General features: G+C 38.4%; 2 protein-coding genes across 2 annotated transcripts; one reads left to right on the top strand and one right to left on the bottom strand.

The window, feature by feature from the left end:
* Nucleotides 1–163: 163 nt before the first annotated feature.
* On the top strand, nucleotides 164–4,916 carry psma6a (proteasome 20S subunit alpha 6a). The gene is made up of 7 exons (XM_020643111.3): nucleotides 164–353; nucleotides 1,692–1,786; nucleotides 1,927–2,008; nucleotides 2,409–2,564; nucleotides 3,102–3,280; nucleotides 3,732–3,826; nucleotides 4,149–4,916. Exons 1-7 carry the CDS (start codon nucleotides 278–280, stop codon nucleotides 4,204–4,206), a joined length of 741 nt encoding a protein of 246 aa, XP_020498767.1. The 5' UTR covers nucleotides 164–277; the 3' UTR covers nucleotides 4,207–4,916.
* A 1,153-nt stretch (nucleotides 4,917–6,069) lies between these two features.
* Nucleotides 6,070–9,980, bottom strand: nfkbiab (nuclear factor of kappa light polypeptide gene enhancer in B-cells inhibitor, alpha b). Its single transcript, XM_020643108.3, has 6 exons — nucleotides 9,647–9,980; nucleotides 8,240–8,345; nucleotides 7,861–8,071; nucleotides 7,108–7,196; nucleotides 6,732–6,992; nucleotides 6,070–6,644 (listed from the first exon to the last, which is right to left on the bottom strand). The coding sequence occupies exons 1-6, from the start codon at nucleotides 9,898–9,900 to the stop codon at nucleotides 6,609–6,611; spliced, it is 957 nt and encodes a 318-aa protein (XP_020498764.1). The 5' UTR covers nucleotides 9,901–9,980; the 3' UTR covers nucleotides 6,070–6,608.
* Nucleotides 9,981–16,542: the final 6,562 nt, after the last annotated feature.

The raw sequence follows: 16,542 nt of genomic DNA, 5'->3' as shown, positions 1-16,542 counted from the left end.
GCGGCCTACACTCTTTAATTTAAATTGTATCCATAATAAAATTAAAATTTGGTTTGTCCTTTTGTCAAAATAAAAGAATCAGAAAACAACAGGGAAAGGAGCAGCGTGGTTGTTGTCACCATGGGCACAAGAGTCGTAGCTGCGTTGCTGACCCGGATATGAGACTTAGAACTGATACGTCACATCCGGAGTAAACCCATGTTTTGCTTCTTTTTCATCTCAGTTTTAGTTTCATCTTCAAGTCAACGTCTGTTTACCTCCCTTATTTCCAGCCGTCATGTCTCGAGGGTCAAGTGCAGGGTTTGACCGCCATATTACCATCTTCTCTCCGGAGGGAAGACTTTACCAAGTCGGTGAGTGAGAAACCAAACTCAACATGCTCTGTCATCAAGCTAACAAGCTAACATTAGCTAACAGCTCTTTCATATTCCAGTATCATTTAGAAAACACTATTGATGTGCAATGTCATATTGTCGTCGGAGTCACTTAATAAATACACTCCCCCCCACCCACACACACTAACACACACACTAACACACACACTAACACACACCCACGTTGAGTTGCAGTTTTGCTATCTACTCTAGCTGCATAAATGCTACATGTAGCTGTTGACCTTAAGTACATTTTAAGTTATGATTCCTCATTCTTCTATTTTAAGTATATTACTATTAAGTCTATTATTACTATTATGTATAAGACCTGGAAGAACCATAACTTTAACCAAAATTATACTTTTTATTTGCATTTCAATGGAATCTCTTAAAATTCACATAAAATTATTAAATACATTTTTAGAAATAATATCGAAAAGCTATAGTATAGTCCTGTTGGGAAACTCTTATAGCCGGGGATCCAGCTGAAGATTTCTACCTTTTAATAAGACAGTTTTTTCTTACCACTGTAACTTTTGCTGCTTTGCTAAAGTGCTCATGATGGATAGGCCAGATCTTTGAAATATAACAATAAGTAAGGTCTTTTACCTGCTTTTTGTAATATAACAATGAGTAAGGTATTTTACCTGCTTTTTGTAATATAACAATGAGTAAGGTATTTTACCTGCTTTTTGTAAAGTGTCTCCAGATAACAGATGTTATGAGTTGACGCTATACAAATAAAATTGAATTGAATTGAATTGAATTTCCAATTAAAGCCTTTAGGATTCCTACAATTTTCAACAATTCTCATAAGACCTTATATCAAATTGCTAAGATAAAGTTTTTGTTTCTTGAAGGATTTTAATGATTCATAGGAGGTTAAGGCCACAGTAAGCAAAATTATTTAATTATAATTGTAGTTAAAATGGCACATTTTGATAGTTGTGTATCACTCACAATATTCATTTTATTGAAACTCCAATTATACGTGTTTACAACTACTAATGGGACTCTTATTCCTTAATCAAAAACAAACCTGGCTATGACAGATCCCTTTGTAAACTCCTGTAAGACAAGGTTTGCTTTGTCTAAAGACAGAGTGTATCAGGGTATATATATATATATATATATATATATATATAGACAAAAAGAGTTGTGTGTATGTACCTTTATATGCCCAATAAAGCTGGCATTAATCTTTGGTGCTCCCAAAAAGTAATGTTAACCTGAATGGTTAGAAATTAGAGATACTAGCTTCTTAGACTTACTTACTACTTTGCTTCTGACTCGGTTTCTCCTTCTATCTTTTAACAGAGTATGCTTTCAAGGCCATCAACCAGGGAGGACTGACGTCTGTTGCGGTCAGAGGAAAGGACTGTGTTGTGATTGTCACACAAAAGAAAGTCCCAGTCAGTATACATTACAAACTCATAGAAGTTTTTGTTACTGTGTCTTCACATGTGGTCACCTTCCACTGTTGTCATTATGGTTGGTGTCTACATTTCTCTGTTGAAAATCTCTTTGTTTGTCTTGTGTTTTTTTTTCCCAGGACAAGCTGCTGGATGCTTTGACCGTCACACATCTGTTTAGAATTACAGACAACATTGGCTGTGTTATGACAGGCATGACTGGTAAGCAATGTCTAGTATAACTGATGTTCTGATGCATAACTGAAAACCCAAAGTTTTGAGCCATTCCTAACAGATTCCCATGGCCCATTTGTTCCCCAGAATCTTTTAGTGCTAGAAATATCTCAATCATCATGATCATCTAGGCTGGTGCAAACCTTTAGTGCAGCAGAAAATAAAAATGACCAACCTATTTTTAAAACGGTAAATTCAGTATAGTAAACACAGACAAAAAAAACCTCATAGCTAAAACCCCTTTAGTAGTTCAATGCCAGGGATAATCATCCTCTTGTATTCCTGTTGTCTCATGGATGTGTTTAAATAAAGAACAATTTTGTATCAATGAAAAGAAACAGCACAGCATTCTTACATTTTTTTAATGAAATGCTTTTTCTATCTCTAGCTGATAGCCGGTCTCAGGTGCAGAGGGCACGATATGAAGCAGCTAACTGGATGTACAAGTACGGCTATGAGATCCCTGTGGACATGTTGTGCAAACGCATGGCAGATATCTCCCAAGTCTACACCCAAAACGCAGAGATGAGGCCGCTAGGCTGCTGTGAGTATTGTGCATGTGTGTTACAGAATCATGTCCTTGATCATCAGTCGTTTTAAAGGGTTAAAACCAAGATGTTAAAAATGTTTGGAATATTTTTTATCTCCTTCCAAATTATAAAAAAGTATTTTATTGACCAGAGCTGGTACTGTATGACTTTTTAAAATATCTACACATAAACCTTGTTTGCTATAGTGTTGTTTGTGTGAAGGGTTTAGAGCTCTGTTGTTGTGTAAATTGTGTTTCAGAGAGTTTTCATTGGAGCCACATTTTGAATGTTAGCACGAAATATCAGCATTTTGCAGTTCTATTTCACATCTTGTATCTTTGCAAACTGATATTGGTTAAGCTCTTGTGCTCTTAAACAATGTTGGAGAAGTGTTTTTGATGGATCCAAGGGACATTTTAGATCAAACAGTGATTCTAAGTGTTTTGTAAGCTATCAAGAATCCAACCCAGATGTTTAAAAAAAAAAAAAAAGGACTCTCTTTGTTCCTTCTGCCTGACTTAAATTCCCTCTGCCTTCCTACCTCATTACAGGTATGATGGTGGTTGGGCTGGATGAAGAGTTGGGTCCGCAGCTTTACAAGTGTGATCCAGCTGGCTATTATTGTGGCTTTAAGGCCACTGCAGCAGGAGTCAAACAGACTGAGGCCACCAGCTTCCTGGAGAAGAAACTCAAGAAGAAGCTTGATTTGACCTATGAGCACACTATAGAGGTAGGACGCACATATACTTCATTTGTTGCATATTATTATAGTAACCTGTGATATCTTGTTCATATGTCCACATTGTACAACAACCCCAGTGGTAAGAAATGGAGGTGTTACAACGCAGGCTTGTTCATTGTTATGGAGTTTTTGGAATCTCATGGAATTGCTTTGGCAATTTTTGGGGGTTTGGAATTATACATTTTTTTGCTTAAATGTTTATGTTTGGGCTTTCCATGCCTTTATTTTAGAGACAGGACAGAGAGCATACAATTACATCACTCATGTATTACTCTGTTATCAAGTACACACGTGTGTGTGTGTGTGTGTGTGTATATATATATATATATATATATATTTGAATGCTGTTTGCAAATGGATCTACATTTCAGATGCTGTTTTTAGTTCATGTCTTTGTGTCATGCTCTTTACCATAAACTCCCTCTCTCTTCCACAACAGACAGCTATCTCTTGCCTGTCAACCGTTCTGTCCATCGACTTCAAGCCCTCAGAGCTGGAGGTGGGAGTCATCACTAAACAGGAATCTCGATTCAAGTGAGTACCTTTCTGTAATAATAATAGCAAACACCTTGATACTCACAAGTAAAGAATGTTTTCTGGTAACAGATGAATTACTTTTTTTTAATGAACAGCTGCTGCTGTTGAAATGTTTAGAATAAAATGAAGCCCAACCTGTATAGTATTTTTTTGAGACACATATGACACTTTTATAGGGATCAGCTCACCCATTACTGATACTCCTGTGAGGTTTGTGCAGCAATTGGGTATTACTGTAAAGTGCAGATTTGTGAGTGTTAGGCCCAGAAAATCTGGCCGAAAAAAATGTAAACTGTTAACTGGTGTGTTTGTGTTTCAGGATTCTGTCAGAGGCTGAGATTGATGTTCATCTAGTGGCTCTATCCGAGAGAGAGTGAGGAAAGTGTACAGCAACACACAAAAAGGTTTTGTCTAAAAGAAACATAAAAGAGTTGGAATAATCTTGTTCAGGAGAGACGAGACCAAAACAAAAAGATCAACAATGATCAACATTTTTGGCCATTTTTCACCAGGTGGCGCTGGCACTTACCCCTCCTCCATCCTCTGTTGTCACAGCCAGGATCTGCCTGAATGCCATTGTCCTAATATTGACCTCTACTTTTTGTCCTTGTCACCAAACTGAGAAAGATGCTGGACATTCAATTCAACAATATAAAGATGCAGCTACGGTTACAGTGTCCCCTACAGCACAATATCTCTTTTTACCTCTTTCTCAGCGAGGACTCGGTGCAGCTTCTTGAGTCACTGTATTCAAACAGTGCTTCCACTCTTTACTCAGGGCTGCCAGGTGTATCTCTCATTTAATTATTCAGCTTCAAAGTCTCTCTCTCTCTCATGTGTTTAGTACAGGGTGGTGTTTGTGCTCTGATGTAATTTGTGATAACCCAAAAAAAAAAACAGCTGTGGGAATTGTCCAATTTTCCAGTGCCGATCATCACTGTCACTACTCCTCCTGCAAAGATCAGCTCAGGTCAACATCAATAAGAATCTCTTATTTTTTCATTTTCCCGTTGTGTTTGAATCCTCCTCCCCTTATCTGAAACTGCTGTACATAACTACACTTCTAATAAACAATGTTTTTATTGAACACTAAAGTTTCCATGTGTTAGTTTGTGCTTTGTTGGGCGTATTACAAGGTACATATTAATACTTTAATTTTGGGTGAGCAGGAAATTCTTAAGTGCTGCTATTAGAATATTAATAGCAGTTCCACGGCTGCTGTTTTATTTGGACTTGTTGCCTGTCACTGTGGTTGTAGATCCCAAAACATTGCATGCATTCTTAAGTAATCTGAAAATATTAGTGTAATAGTATGTTTCATTTGTATGAAAGATGCAGTTATCAATATATCAGAGAATAAAGTGTTAATTTATGCACAGATTTTAAAAAAATACCCATAATTTGTATTATTCTGTACTAGTGTTGTCTTTAGAGCCATCACAAGATCTCATTTGCAATGTGTAAACACACTGAGATGGTTCCTGATCTGCTGTGTTTTGAGTCTATCTACAATCATCTTGTGTAAGTGTATTTTACATTGACGTTTGATATCCATTTAACTTGGCTTTGAGTAAAAACTCCCTTCATCTTCTGTGCTGAAGTTACTGAAACATCCTGTTATTCGGCGGAGATTCCCTTCTTTGGAGCAGAGAGGCAGGAATGTCATGAACAGCTGAGTGTTCTGTTCCTGGGAATTTCCTGTCCTTCCACAGTAGCCCCACCCATGAAAAAAAAAACTTCCTGACTTAGATGACTGAGCAATCCACCCCATTCCACACAGAAAAAAAAATTCCCTTTGCCTCTCTTATCTCTTTCTGCGACACACACACAAAGCAAGGAGGAACTGTGTTGCAAGCTCAACAGGGCGCCAGTTCCTCATTCAGTGGAGACGTGTTGACGACTTATCAGTCCTTTCCTGCGTGACATGCATCATATAAAAATAAGAGTGGCCAGTCTGAACTGAAACTCAGCTGTCATACTTCAGCTGAGGTTTTTATAGTAACAGACGCACTGACTGCTTAGTGACTCAACTACATCCCCATATAACTGCAGCCCTTTAATATTGTCCGACACGGCTGATTCCTTATGGTTTTAATATTATAATATTACCAAGTTTATGATGTCCAATTATTATTGCATTATTATCCAAAATTAGTATCACAGTTGCCATTCAGGAATTTTCCACTCACATGCCATCTGTTTCCTCTTCATGCGTCAGACTCCACAAATATACTCACAAGTTTTTACTGTTAAATACGAGTGTTTTTAATTTAACTGGAGTGTGCTGGACTGTTTGCTGTCTTGAAATTTATAGTACAACCTGCTTAACTCTACACATTCACAGCTTCCATAAAAAATACATCTTTTTATACACAGCATTTACAATATCATACACCAGAGCTGTTGCAGGTACATCTGTGTGGATGGATGTTCTTGTGACAAATGAAGACACAGAATACAAGCGATCCTTGCAGCATACTGTACAGCAAACCTTATCCCATCATAACACGTCATATATTCACACCTCAGCGTGCGTTTGCTCTCCTGCAGCGCCCGGAGTAGACTTATTGGTTATTTTGAACGTCAGTCTCTTTTTTGATTCTCCTTTTTGTAGCTGCCTGTCCATCTGCTGTGCCAGCGCACACGCTTGGCGCCGTGTCGCCCACACCATCAGGCTCTTGTGATGTCATTGCAGGAAGAAGTAGACATGCCGAGCCATTTCTCATCATCACAGCCTCCTGTCTCTGTAACTTCCTCACTCTCTCTCTCTCATTTCCTACTAATGTCCATTCCACTGAATGTCGTCATAACTCACCTACAAAAGCAAACACAGGACAGGAAAGTGGTTATAAATCAGCAAGAAAAAAACATTGATGTTACAGCTAAAAATTTCAACACCCACCTCGTCATCAGACTCCTCGTCCTCCTCTGCCTCGCTGTCATCTGATTCGCTGTCGGGCAGCTCCCTCAGGTCGGGCTTTGTCAGCGAGAACAGTTCTTTCCTGATGTCGTCATTGTCACGGCCATAGGTCAGGTGGTAAGGGGTGTGACCTCCGGAGGTGAGGAGGTTTGGGTCCGCTCCTTTCTTCAACAGTAGTTTCACCAGCGAGAGGTTCTGCTGGTCCACAGCCAGGTGGAGGGCGCCGCGGCCGTTACGCTGCTCCTGTAAGACGAGGAGGGAACACAATATTTTAGTGTCTGGGCTGGATGTCCCCCTGCTACTCAAAATGTCTTAACATCACTGTTCTTAGCTTTACTATCATCTTCAGGTGGTTTACCTTTGCATCAATGTCAGCTCCTAGATCCACCATATTCTCCACCAGAGAGAGGAAGCCCTGAACTGAGACCAGGTGGAGGCAGTTCTGACCTGAAAAAACAAATAAGAGGAAGAGTTGTATAACAGACACCTGACCAGCATATATGTTTACACTGTTAGATTAAAACATTAGTAAGTCAGAGTGAAAACGTAAATAGCATTTGACTTAAAGTATTAATATATAGATCATTCTGAAGTGTTAATGCAGAGGTCTAAAAAAACCCACAGACTTTGATTCCCATAAGAGATCTTCAAAAAGCCAAGAATGCAAACACATGAGGCTGAAACATATTTCTGATTAAGTCTAAATTTAAAGCCATTCAATGTTCTATTTGGAGCCTGAGCATCTGACACTGTGTGCCTCGTAATAGATGTTTTTTATGTAAGGATGTGAAGGCACAAATGGCTGTGGTATTCCCCTTTGCTTCCTATAATGTTTCCATTCTCCAAATTAGTGTTCAGGAATAAAGGGCAGTAAATATGATGGCCACCATTCCTCCTTAAGAAATACCAGCAGCAAATTAGTGTTTTATCGTTTTTCCATTGTGTGTTAAATCATTATAATTAAATCCACCACTGCCCTGACTTGCACACAAGGAGGTTTAATAACGACAACAGAACAAACAGACAAAAGAATAATCAGTGTGTCCAAAGTGTAGAAAAGAACAGGGACGAAAAAGTAAAGTCAGAACCACATCAGTTCTGGAAGTCTTACCATGGTAGTTGCAGGCGGCCATCACTTTGTGTAGATGCTCCGTTTGACAGTTTTGTGTGATGACGCTGAAGCAGAGCAGGTTACCATGGCGACAGGCGATGTGAAGAGGTGTGTCCCCGCTGTCGTCCACCAGCGTGGGGTCACAGCCGGATACCAGGAGGCGCTCGCACACGTCTGCCTGGTTCGTTATTACAGCTAAATGCAGAGGAGTCTACAGAGGGGAAATGGCAGGTGAGTTAATGAGTATAATAATTGTTAAAGTGATCATAGCCTCAGTTTTTTTTTTTTTACAACACAACAGAACGACGTGGAGAAGACAGAGGTAGAGCAGATGAGGTGGATAGGAAACACTTTTTGTCTTTAGAGGTAGCTCATGTACCTGTCTCTGGTCATTTTGTGTGTTGAGGAAGTCTGTGTTCTTGGACAGGTCTATCATCTTTCTGATGTAGTCCTTGGCCTCGTGGATAATGGCCAGGTGGAGCAGCCTAAAGACACACAAAGTAAAATAAGGGACTTGTTACAGCACATGTAAAGAATAAAATCAATAACAGACAAAAAAAAAAATTTTTTTTTTTGAGGAGACAAAAGGATAGATAGTGATGGGAAACTTTGTGATCAGGTAAAATCACATGATTAATGTTTTTAATCCACACCACATTGTGTTGCAGAAAAATCACTTGTGATTAATGTTATGCACTCAGACAGACAGTATAAATCTACTTGGCAATAAACCCAATTCTGACTTTAAAAACCCTCTACCGATTCTTAAAACACTTTAAGTTCACAAAGTTTTAATGTCATACAGAAGATTCTTAATTTCAAGTATCAAAAGAAAATTTGTGTAATAGATATTTCGTATGCAGTGATATATTTTGTATTTGTGTGGACCAAAGGGAAATTATTGGCAACCTAGCTTGTGCATAAGGGGGATCCAAATACATAGGTATATTTCATTAAAGACCATTAAGTTTACTAAGAGCTAGATTAAAAATTGTCCCCTTTAAAAGCTTTTACTGCCCTCAATTGTAAACTACTGTAATTTAGCTCCAGTTTCATTAGTTTGAAAGAGTCTGAGTTATCAAAGTCACGTTGTTCAACTGTGACCCAACAGCGCATCACTTCTTACACGTGAGGAAACAGTAACAACATTGTGCAGAGTCCGGACTATATTTCACGGCGGATGGATTCTATTAAAACTAAAATAACATTTGAGTGGCTTTCAGTGTTGGTCCCCCGTGTTTTGTTTAAAAAAATAGAAACAAGCCGTAGACATATTTCTAAGCACGTTTTTCGTCCTCCACATCCACAGCCTACAATTTATGTAATTTAAGGCATCTTTTTCCTACTTTTCCCCTGCTTCTCGCTTCACGGGAGCGCGCTTCGGTCGGATTTCTTGGCGGCGGCGCGCCCGGGACTTTCCCAGTCTGACCCGCGGCCATAGTAAATCACCTCCTGATAATAGCCTTTTGTTTACCTCTAAAACCACCGTGTCCCGCGACAAGCTACACTCTTTAACAAACGTAACTTTTATTCTACGTGTTACTAACACTGCAGCAGTGTACTTTTATAAATACTAATGTTTAAAAGTGAGGCCCCATTGCGGGTTTTGTCAGGCCTGGGCCTGTGCATTGTAATGACAGAGGAAGACATTCCCAACAGGAAAGGGATCAAATTACCTCAAAGACTTGAACTGGGCCTACTCAAGCGATACTACCAGCTATACCCCAAAACTCTAAATTCTTCCTTATTCTTTAACACTGTAAAGATATTACTTGTTCTAACTTACGTGTCTCCGTCCTCCGTGATCTGTGTTTTCCATGCCTGCAGCTCTCCAGTTACAGCAGGAGGCTGCTGGTGCTTCGGCGGCTCACAGTCCACCTGGAGCCGACGGATCTCGGCCGCCACAGCCTGGTACTCCTCTTCTTTCAGCGAGTCCAAGCCGCTGTCGAGCCGTTCTTCCATCGACTGAACCGGCTTCCCTTCTTTAGAGTCCCGACTGTAATCCATTTGGTTTAGTATGCTGGTCCTGTGGAGGTCCATGACTGTTTGTTGTTCAGGTGATCTTAACTGTGTGCTGCCCAGCGGAGTCGTGCTGCAGTCTGTAAAGCTCTGTATGTGGCTGCAGAGGGGCGGAGCTAACAGCTCAGAGGGGCGGAGCTAACAGCTAGGTGGGGGATTTCCAAAACTGTCACTTAGAATAACAGCATACAGAAGGCTGGCTCCAAGAGGGGATTTCTATTGAGACATATATAAATACACTCCTCAGTCTGTCACCCAGAGAGCAACGTCGTTTTGTAGGCTACATTTGCTGCAGATACACATGTGTGCATTATTTAAGTCTTTACTTAGCCCTAAGACTAATTCAATTGCATATTTCCACAACCATGGTCATTAAAAATATGCACTTGCAGTTGCCTGGGGTCAAACCAATAGAGCTCCTATCTCGATGGAATTGGCTTTTTGAAGTTGCTAACAGTGAAAAAGCTAACTTCACTTAAGCAACACTTCTGAGTCAACCTCGTCAAGAATAAAAATGAAGAAGTCAGCTTTAAAGTCACTTAAAGTGCTTTATTCTGCAAAAGGGGAAACACTGAAGTCCAGGAAATAAAAGTAACTAAAAGCACAAGCCTCTAAAATGTTGTTTTTCCTCTTGTTAGTTTGCACATTTTAGAGTCACTGTTTTGACATGAGTAAGAACTGGCTGCATATAAAGTGCACATTTGATAGCAAGCCCCCACTGAATCAAGAGAGAAAATGCTGCTCAGCAGATAGAAGTGGGTGGGAGGACCTGCAGGAGGGATGCTGTAGCATGAACAGGAGTTTCCTCCAAATCTTTAAGTGTTTTTTCCAATGTCATTTCACATTGTTTACCACACAGGGAACCTGATATGACTATCACAAGAAGAAGAAAAATATGCCTGTTCTGAGTTTTTCTGACACCATCAGAAGTTCATTGGTTCTTAAAACTTTTGTAAAAATAAAAATAAAGCCTTTACTAAGAAAAAATTACAGCATTGCAAAGGAAGTTTGTATTTACTGAACAAGAACCTTGTCACTTAAAAACACTTAGAGATGAGCTTCATTCCTGCAGCTGTTGGCTTATTTCTCCCCGGGGGAAAAGGACAAAGCTTTTTGTTGGTTTAACCTGAAACTGACAGAATTTTGTAGGCTCTGCCTTTGCTTTGTTTTTCACTCTTTCTCTCAGAGTTATTCCGATGATTTAACAATGCAGGAAAACAATTCTTCAAAATGCCATGCAATATCAAAACATGCTTCTCAGAAACACAAACACATATAATCTTTCTGTGTATGTTGTGAGAGTTGACTACAGGTAACTACTGCAATAATTGTTTTAGGGATTATGATTAATATCGATATGATTTCAGAATAATATGATAATATTATGACCCCCTGCAGTTTTCCAAAGTACCCCGATAGGAGTACTACCACCCCTTTTTTTAGAAACAGCTCAAGGTCATGTTTGTTTACAAAATGTTGTTATGATATTAAGCTGATATAAGATGATATAAATCCATTGACATCAGTTAATAATATGGACCTTAGCATTATTCTGGTGCATTTTGGATAAGTTTCTTGCAAGCACAGAGGTCAGAGGTGAGAGGTATTTACTAACCGTTCTCAACATTGTGCCAACTATTTCTAAACATAGTGAATGATGTTACTGAGAAGAGGATAATACTGATTCTGTGACAGTGCCTCTAATAACTCCAGGATCAAATCTCTCATTCACTTCCTTTGCAGATAAGATGGAGGGACTCCAAGTTCTCGATTAAGGCCGCATGACTTTGAGAGGCTGTGACCTGCCCCTTTAAAAACAAACATCAAGTCGAATGTGATGTTCCTGAGGCCTGAGGGAAACTCCAGAGGGCTTCTTGTGCGTGCCATTGTTCAGACTGTGTGACCAGTTCGACTGGGAAGCTCAGCCTGTGTGCTCTACTGTCATGTTAGCTGCTGTGGAGAAACATTTCAGGATTCTGCTCGGAAAAATGCACACACACAACCACACGTATCTGCATAAGAGAAGAGCAGAAAACAGAACCCATGAAAAACATTGCGCACACTGATATTTACCAAGTTATACAAAGTGTGAAATAAATAATATTATACTATGCAACAACTGTGACAATCAGTTTCAGTGTGACTGAACAAAACGTCATTCACACCCACAGCTCATTTGAAAAACACATATTATGTATCCAGCCTACTGATCCCAATCAGCTCTGAGGCAGAGTGAAAACAGGACCTCTGTTTGAACCAGAATAAAGCAGCTGGATGGAGGAAAGGAATGCACACAGCAGGCTGGGAGACTCCCAGACAAAGAGGAAACAAAGCAGTTACACATGTGACATGAGCTTTATGTAATAAATAATGGGAACATTCAACTTCCTCTTTAGTCCTACATCTGAAGGAATATGTTTCATTTGATTCTCCAGATGTTATGGAGAGAGGTCCTTATAAGGAAATAGGTAAACAAAAAATGATTTTTGACAGGAAGAACTACAGTATAGTCTTTTTGAGTTTTAAGTTACATGCCGATACGATGGAAACCATTAGACGTGAATCATTTTGATCATAAACCAGTCAGATGAAACCAGTGCATTAAGTGAGATAATGCTGTTCAACAACTGGACAAAGACAACATTGTTTTGTCTAAAGATTTAACAATAGCAACTCTAGACTTAGCAATGGATGTTTCTCAAAATTTGTGTCGTCGTTGGGTTGGCTCAATCCGGCTTTTCAAAAGGTGACGTGAGTCATCAACACTGGACTTGATTATAGGTGAGTGATCTAACTAGAAGAACTGGGGGAAGCAAGCTCACATGGTGTTAAATAATTTTTTATGATGGTTCTTTATGATGCCTTATTTTTGTGGCTTTGGGAAATAAGGTTTGACCTGGCCGCAGCATCTTTCTATAAAACAGACTTTTGACTGACTGATTTCATAATTTACTATACTGATTTTATAACCTTCATGAAGTATTAGTAATAAAGATTAGTATTTTTTGTGTGTGCAATGTCAGTGAGGGAATTGTATACTTGTATACTTTCAATATTGTATTTCTCTTTTTGTTTGTATTCACTTTTATAAGAATAAGGTTCAAGCTGAATGAAAACAGATATTTTTTTTGTATCCTAATTTGTCACCATATTGTTTCTCTGTAACAATTAAAATAAAAAACATTAAATTGCATTGGGACAGTTGGCTTACACTGCCAGCAGATTTAAACTAAATACTTTTAAGTGTGATACAGAATTAACTTGTCTGAATTCAAACTGCACAGGCGTTCTGTTAAAGTAAACAGGCTATTCAGTAATAACACAGAATCATTACCTTATTTTGAATGTGTATTAACAAAGATAAATGGTGGTTATAAGAATAATGTGTTTTTAATACACTGATGAATTTGTTTTATTATGTAACAAAATTACTGTCTATCATTGAAATTAAAGTCTTTGCTATAACAAGTGTAAAGCTTCACTGTGTGACTGTGTCTATTGAAACCCCTTTCAGAATAAAAGACATTTTCAAACAAGTAATTGTTCTTCATTTGTTATAATGCCAATTCATAACAAATGTTAATTCAAGACACTTTACAAAAAGAAGGTAAAAGACCTTACTCATTGCTATAAGATAAGATAAGATAACACTTTATTGTCCGTTTGCATTACAAGCTCAGAAATCCTCACATATAAATCTGTGCCTGTGTGCACACCTGCATGTACAGGTATCTTAGCTCTTTGCATGTTTCTGTGGGAATCCCTGAGCTTTCCGAACATGAGAGGACATGCACAGACTGACTCATCATGAATCATCATCAGCCACACAGTAGCAGAGTACATGAAGGGTCAAAGTGAGCAATGACTCATCACATCACGTTCTGAACACATGACTGTTTGAAGAGCGAAAGCATGACAGTGACAGAAACCCCCCAAGAAGTCTTCACATAGGACGGGTAGTTTTTTCACAACAAGTTTTTCATCTGTTTCTTTACCTGTTCCCCCTGTAATTCATTTCCTGCTTCCTGTTATGACTGATGTCTCGTTTTTCAGCATTTCTGCTGTTAACTGGATGATTTTACTGTTAAACACGTGCAGCAGGCCGACGCTCCCTTAACGCACATCCCTGTTACTAATGAAAGACATTTCAAGAATGCTTTCCTATTGAAAGCTACAAATAAATCAGTATTCTGAACTGAGCATGTGCACACTGTGGTCAATAGTAAGATAAATGCCATGAATCATATTATATGCATGTGTACATTTACTCATGGACATAACATTATGAGGTATTTAAGTATTTCTATCTGGTATTCTTTTAAACATACATGTAATGTAAGAGTTGGAGATATTGTACTTTGGTTACACTCATACTTGTAACTTCACAGATTTAAGTTTTACTTACAAAATATATAAGCATATACAAAATGCATCTCCACCAGTTACGACATGAAAATATGGCTTACAGCTGATCAGTAATGATGGGACAATATATTAAAGTAGACAAGGGCTTCTGCCTTTTTTAATAACAGTTAATATTATTATTTTTTTACTGCTTTTTGGCTTCTTGTATTTTTGAGGATTTTTAATGCTGCTTCTATTGCGAATGCTAAAATGGATTTCATCGTAGACTACTACAATGACAATAAACTTCCTTAGGGCATGAGTACTTTATTTTATAATACTTGGAGTAATTCCTCTCTTGAAAATTGTGTACGCTCAAGAAATCCAATTATTTTCTTGTTTTTTGACATGATAGGATTACTTAATGTTCTCTAAAGGATCTGAACAAGTATATTACCACTCCATAATGTGACATTAGGACATATAAAAAGACACATTTTTAAATGTCATATAGAGGCGAATTAAGTCAAATATTTAAAATCAAGCCAAAGTTGAAGTTTTGAATACTGTAGTTGAGGATGATTTTTTTCAGCATTTTGAGATTTGCGTCAATATGTTGAGATTAAGATCAAAATGTCAAAAAAGAAACTTTTGCATCTCATGAAATAAATCTTGTATATATACATATATTAAAGAAAAAAAGACAATTTTGTAATAATCAATAAAGGGATTAAACTTACATTTAGCGTTATCATATCTAGCATCAACTACTATTCTGATATTTAAATGACTTCCCGTAATGCTTTTATTTTCCACTCTCTGCAGAATCAGGACAGAAGTAAGCATAAATCACTTTACAGAAATGTTTGTGACTCATTTGTTGACGCTCCTGAATTTTCATGAGTCTGTTTTAATGAGGTCTCACAGTCAGCAGAACCGATTCCCTTTTTACTTCAGCTGATTTTTTGTCATACCCACAGAGAATGTTGCTAATTAACAGATTTGCAAATTGTGTGTCGATCCTGGCAACAGGTCACTAAGATCAAATGTTTCTCGCCTGGAGAAGGCTGAGTGTCTCCCACACAGATGAGCGTGAAGCTGTCAGACTCTGAACAAAGACTGTCAGGGAGAATTGAAAACCAGCAGCTGCAGGATGAGCCAGCGAAGGAAGAATTTGAACATGGAGGAGCAGTGAGTGTTCTGGAAAGCTTTACCACTAGATGGCGACAAAAGACCATTTTAGAGCGATGGATGTCACACAATTGAAACATACACTAAGAAAATATCCTGAGACCTTCTAACTATTATACATATAACTATTTCATTATAAGTAGAGGCATAGATCACAGACAACAATTACAGTTAGAGTTGAGGTTTATTTATTTATTTATTTTTTATTATTTAAAAGTTGATTTAATCCATAAAGTCATTAAAAACTTGCTAGCATTTTACTGTGTATATGATTAAGGGAATTTCTTATCTATAGCAGAAAGATTTCAATGGAGAAGTAGGTGAGTAGATATGTTTACTTTTGTACTTCTTTTGAACAAAATCGGCATGAAATCTTAAATGACCATTTAAAGGCTTTCTATGTGATTTTTCACACTTAAATATAATAGAAATCAAGTATATCCTCTGAAAATAACTCTGTGAGTCATGACTGTCTACAATGGGTGTAACACCCGAGTCCCACTGTCTGTGATGTTTTCAGAGTTTTCAGAGTCCTATCTTCACTTTGTTTACATCGCCCGGACGGCCGGCTGACTCCTCCCCTCGTGTATAAAAGTTGTTTAATTGAGGGACTAGAGAAAAGAAGAATAACATACTGTACTCACTGCTTAACTGTGTTTCTAGATCACGCTCATTTCAGGTAAATGTACATGCAGTGTGAAGATACCAGCATAATAAAGATCGCTAGCATTAGCATGCTAACACAACAATGCAGCGCGAGTTGTTTTGGTTTCATGCTGGTGCTCAAGGGCGACATCTGCTGGATCAAAAAATCACATATAAAGACTTTAAAGAGAACCCTTGTGAGACTGTAAACTGACTGATTATCTGCAGAAGAGTGAATTTCAGAGTATCACTAAATAAGTATTGGAATATTGTTACGGCTGTATGTTTCCCTGTACTGTTTGTCCCTTCTCCCTCTCTGTAGTCTCCAGCCCAGGTGAAGCCAGGGGCACGTAGCCTCAGAGCTTGATCGCCCAATGCTGGCTGCAGGAAAGTAGAGTTGGGACTGCTGTGCCGCTCAGTCAGGGACTGTCTGTTGTGTTTATCATCTAAAATAAATCCCTTGATTTTGACTTGGTTAAAGTG

This window comes from Labrus bergylta, chromosome 18 (assembly GCF_963930695.1).
Source record: "Labrus bergylta chromosome 18, fLabBer1.1, whole genome shotgun sequence".
In the NCBI taxonomy this organism is placed as follows: Eukaryota; Metazoa; Chordata; class Actinopteri; order Labriformes; family Labridae; genus Labrus; species Labrus bergylta.
The sequence above is the reverse complement of the archived record's forward strand: the minus strand, read 5'-3'. Positions and strand labels throughout refer to the sequence as shown.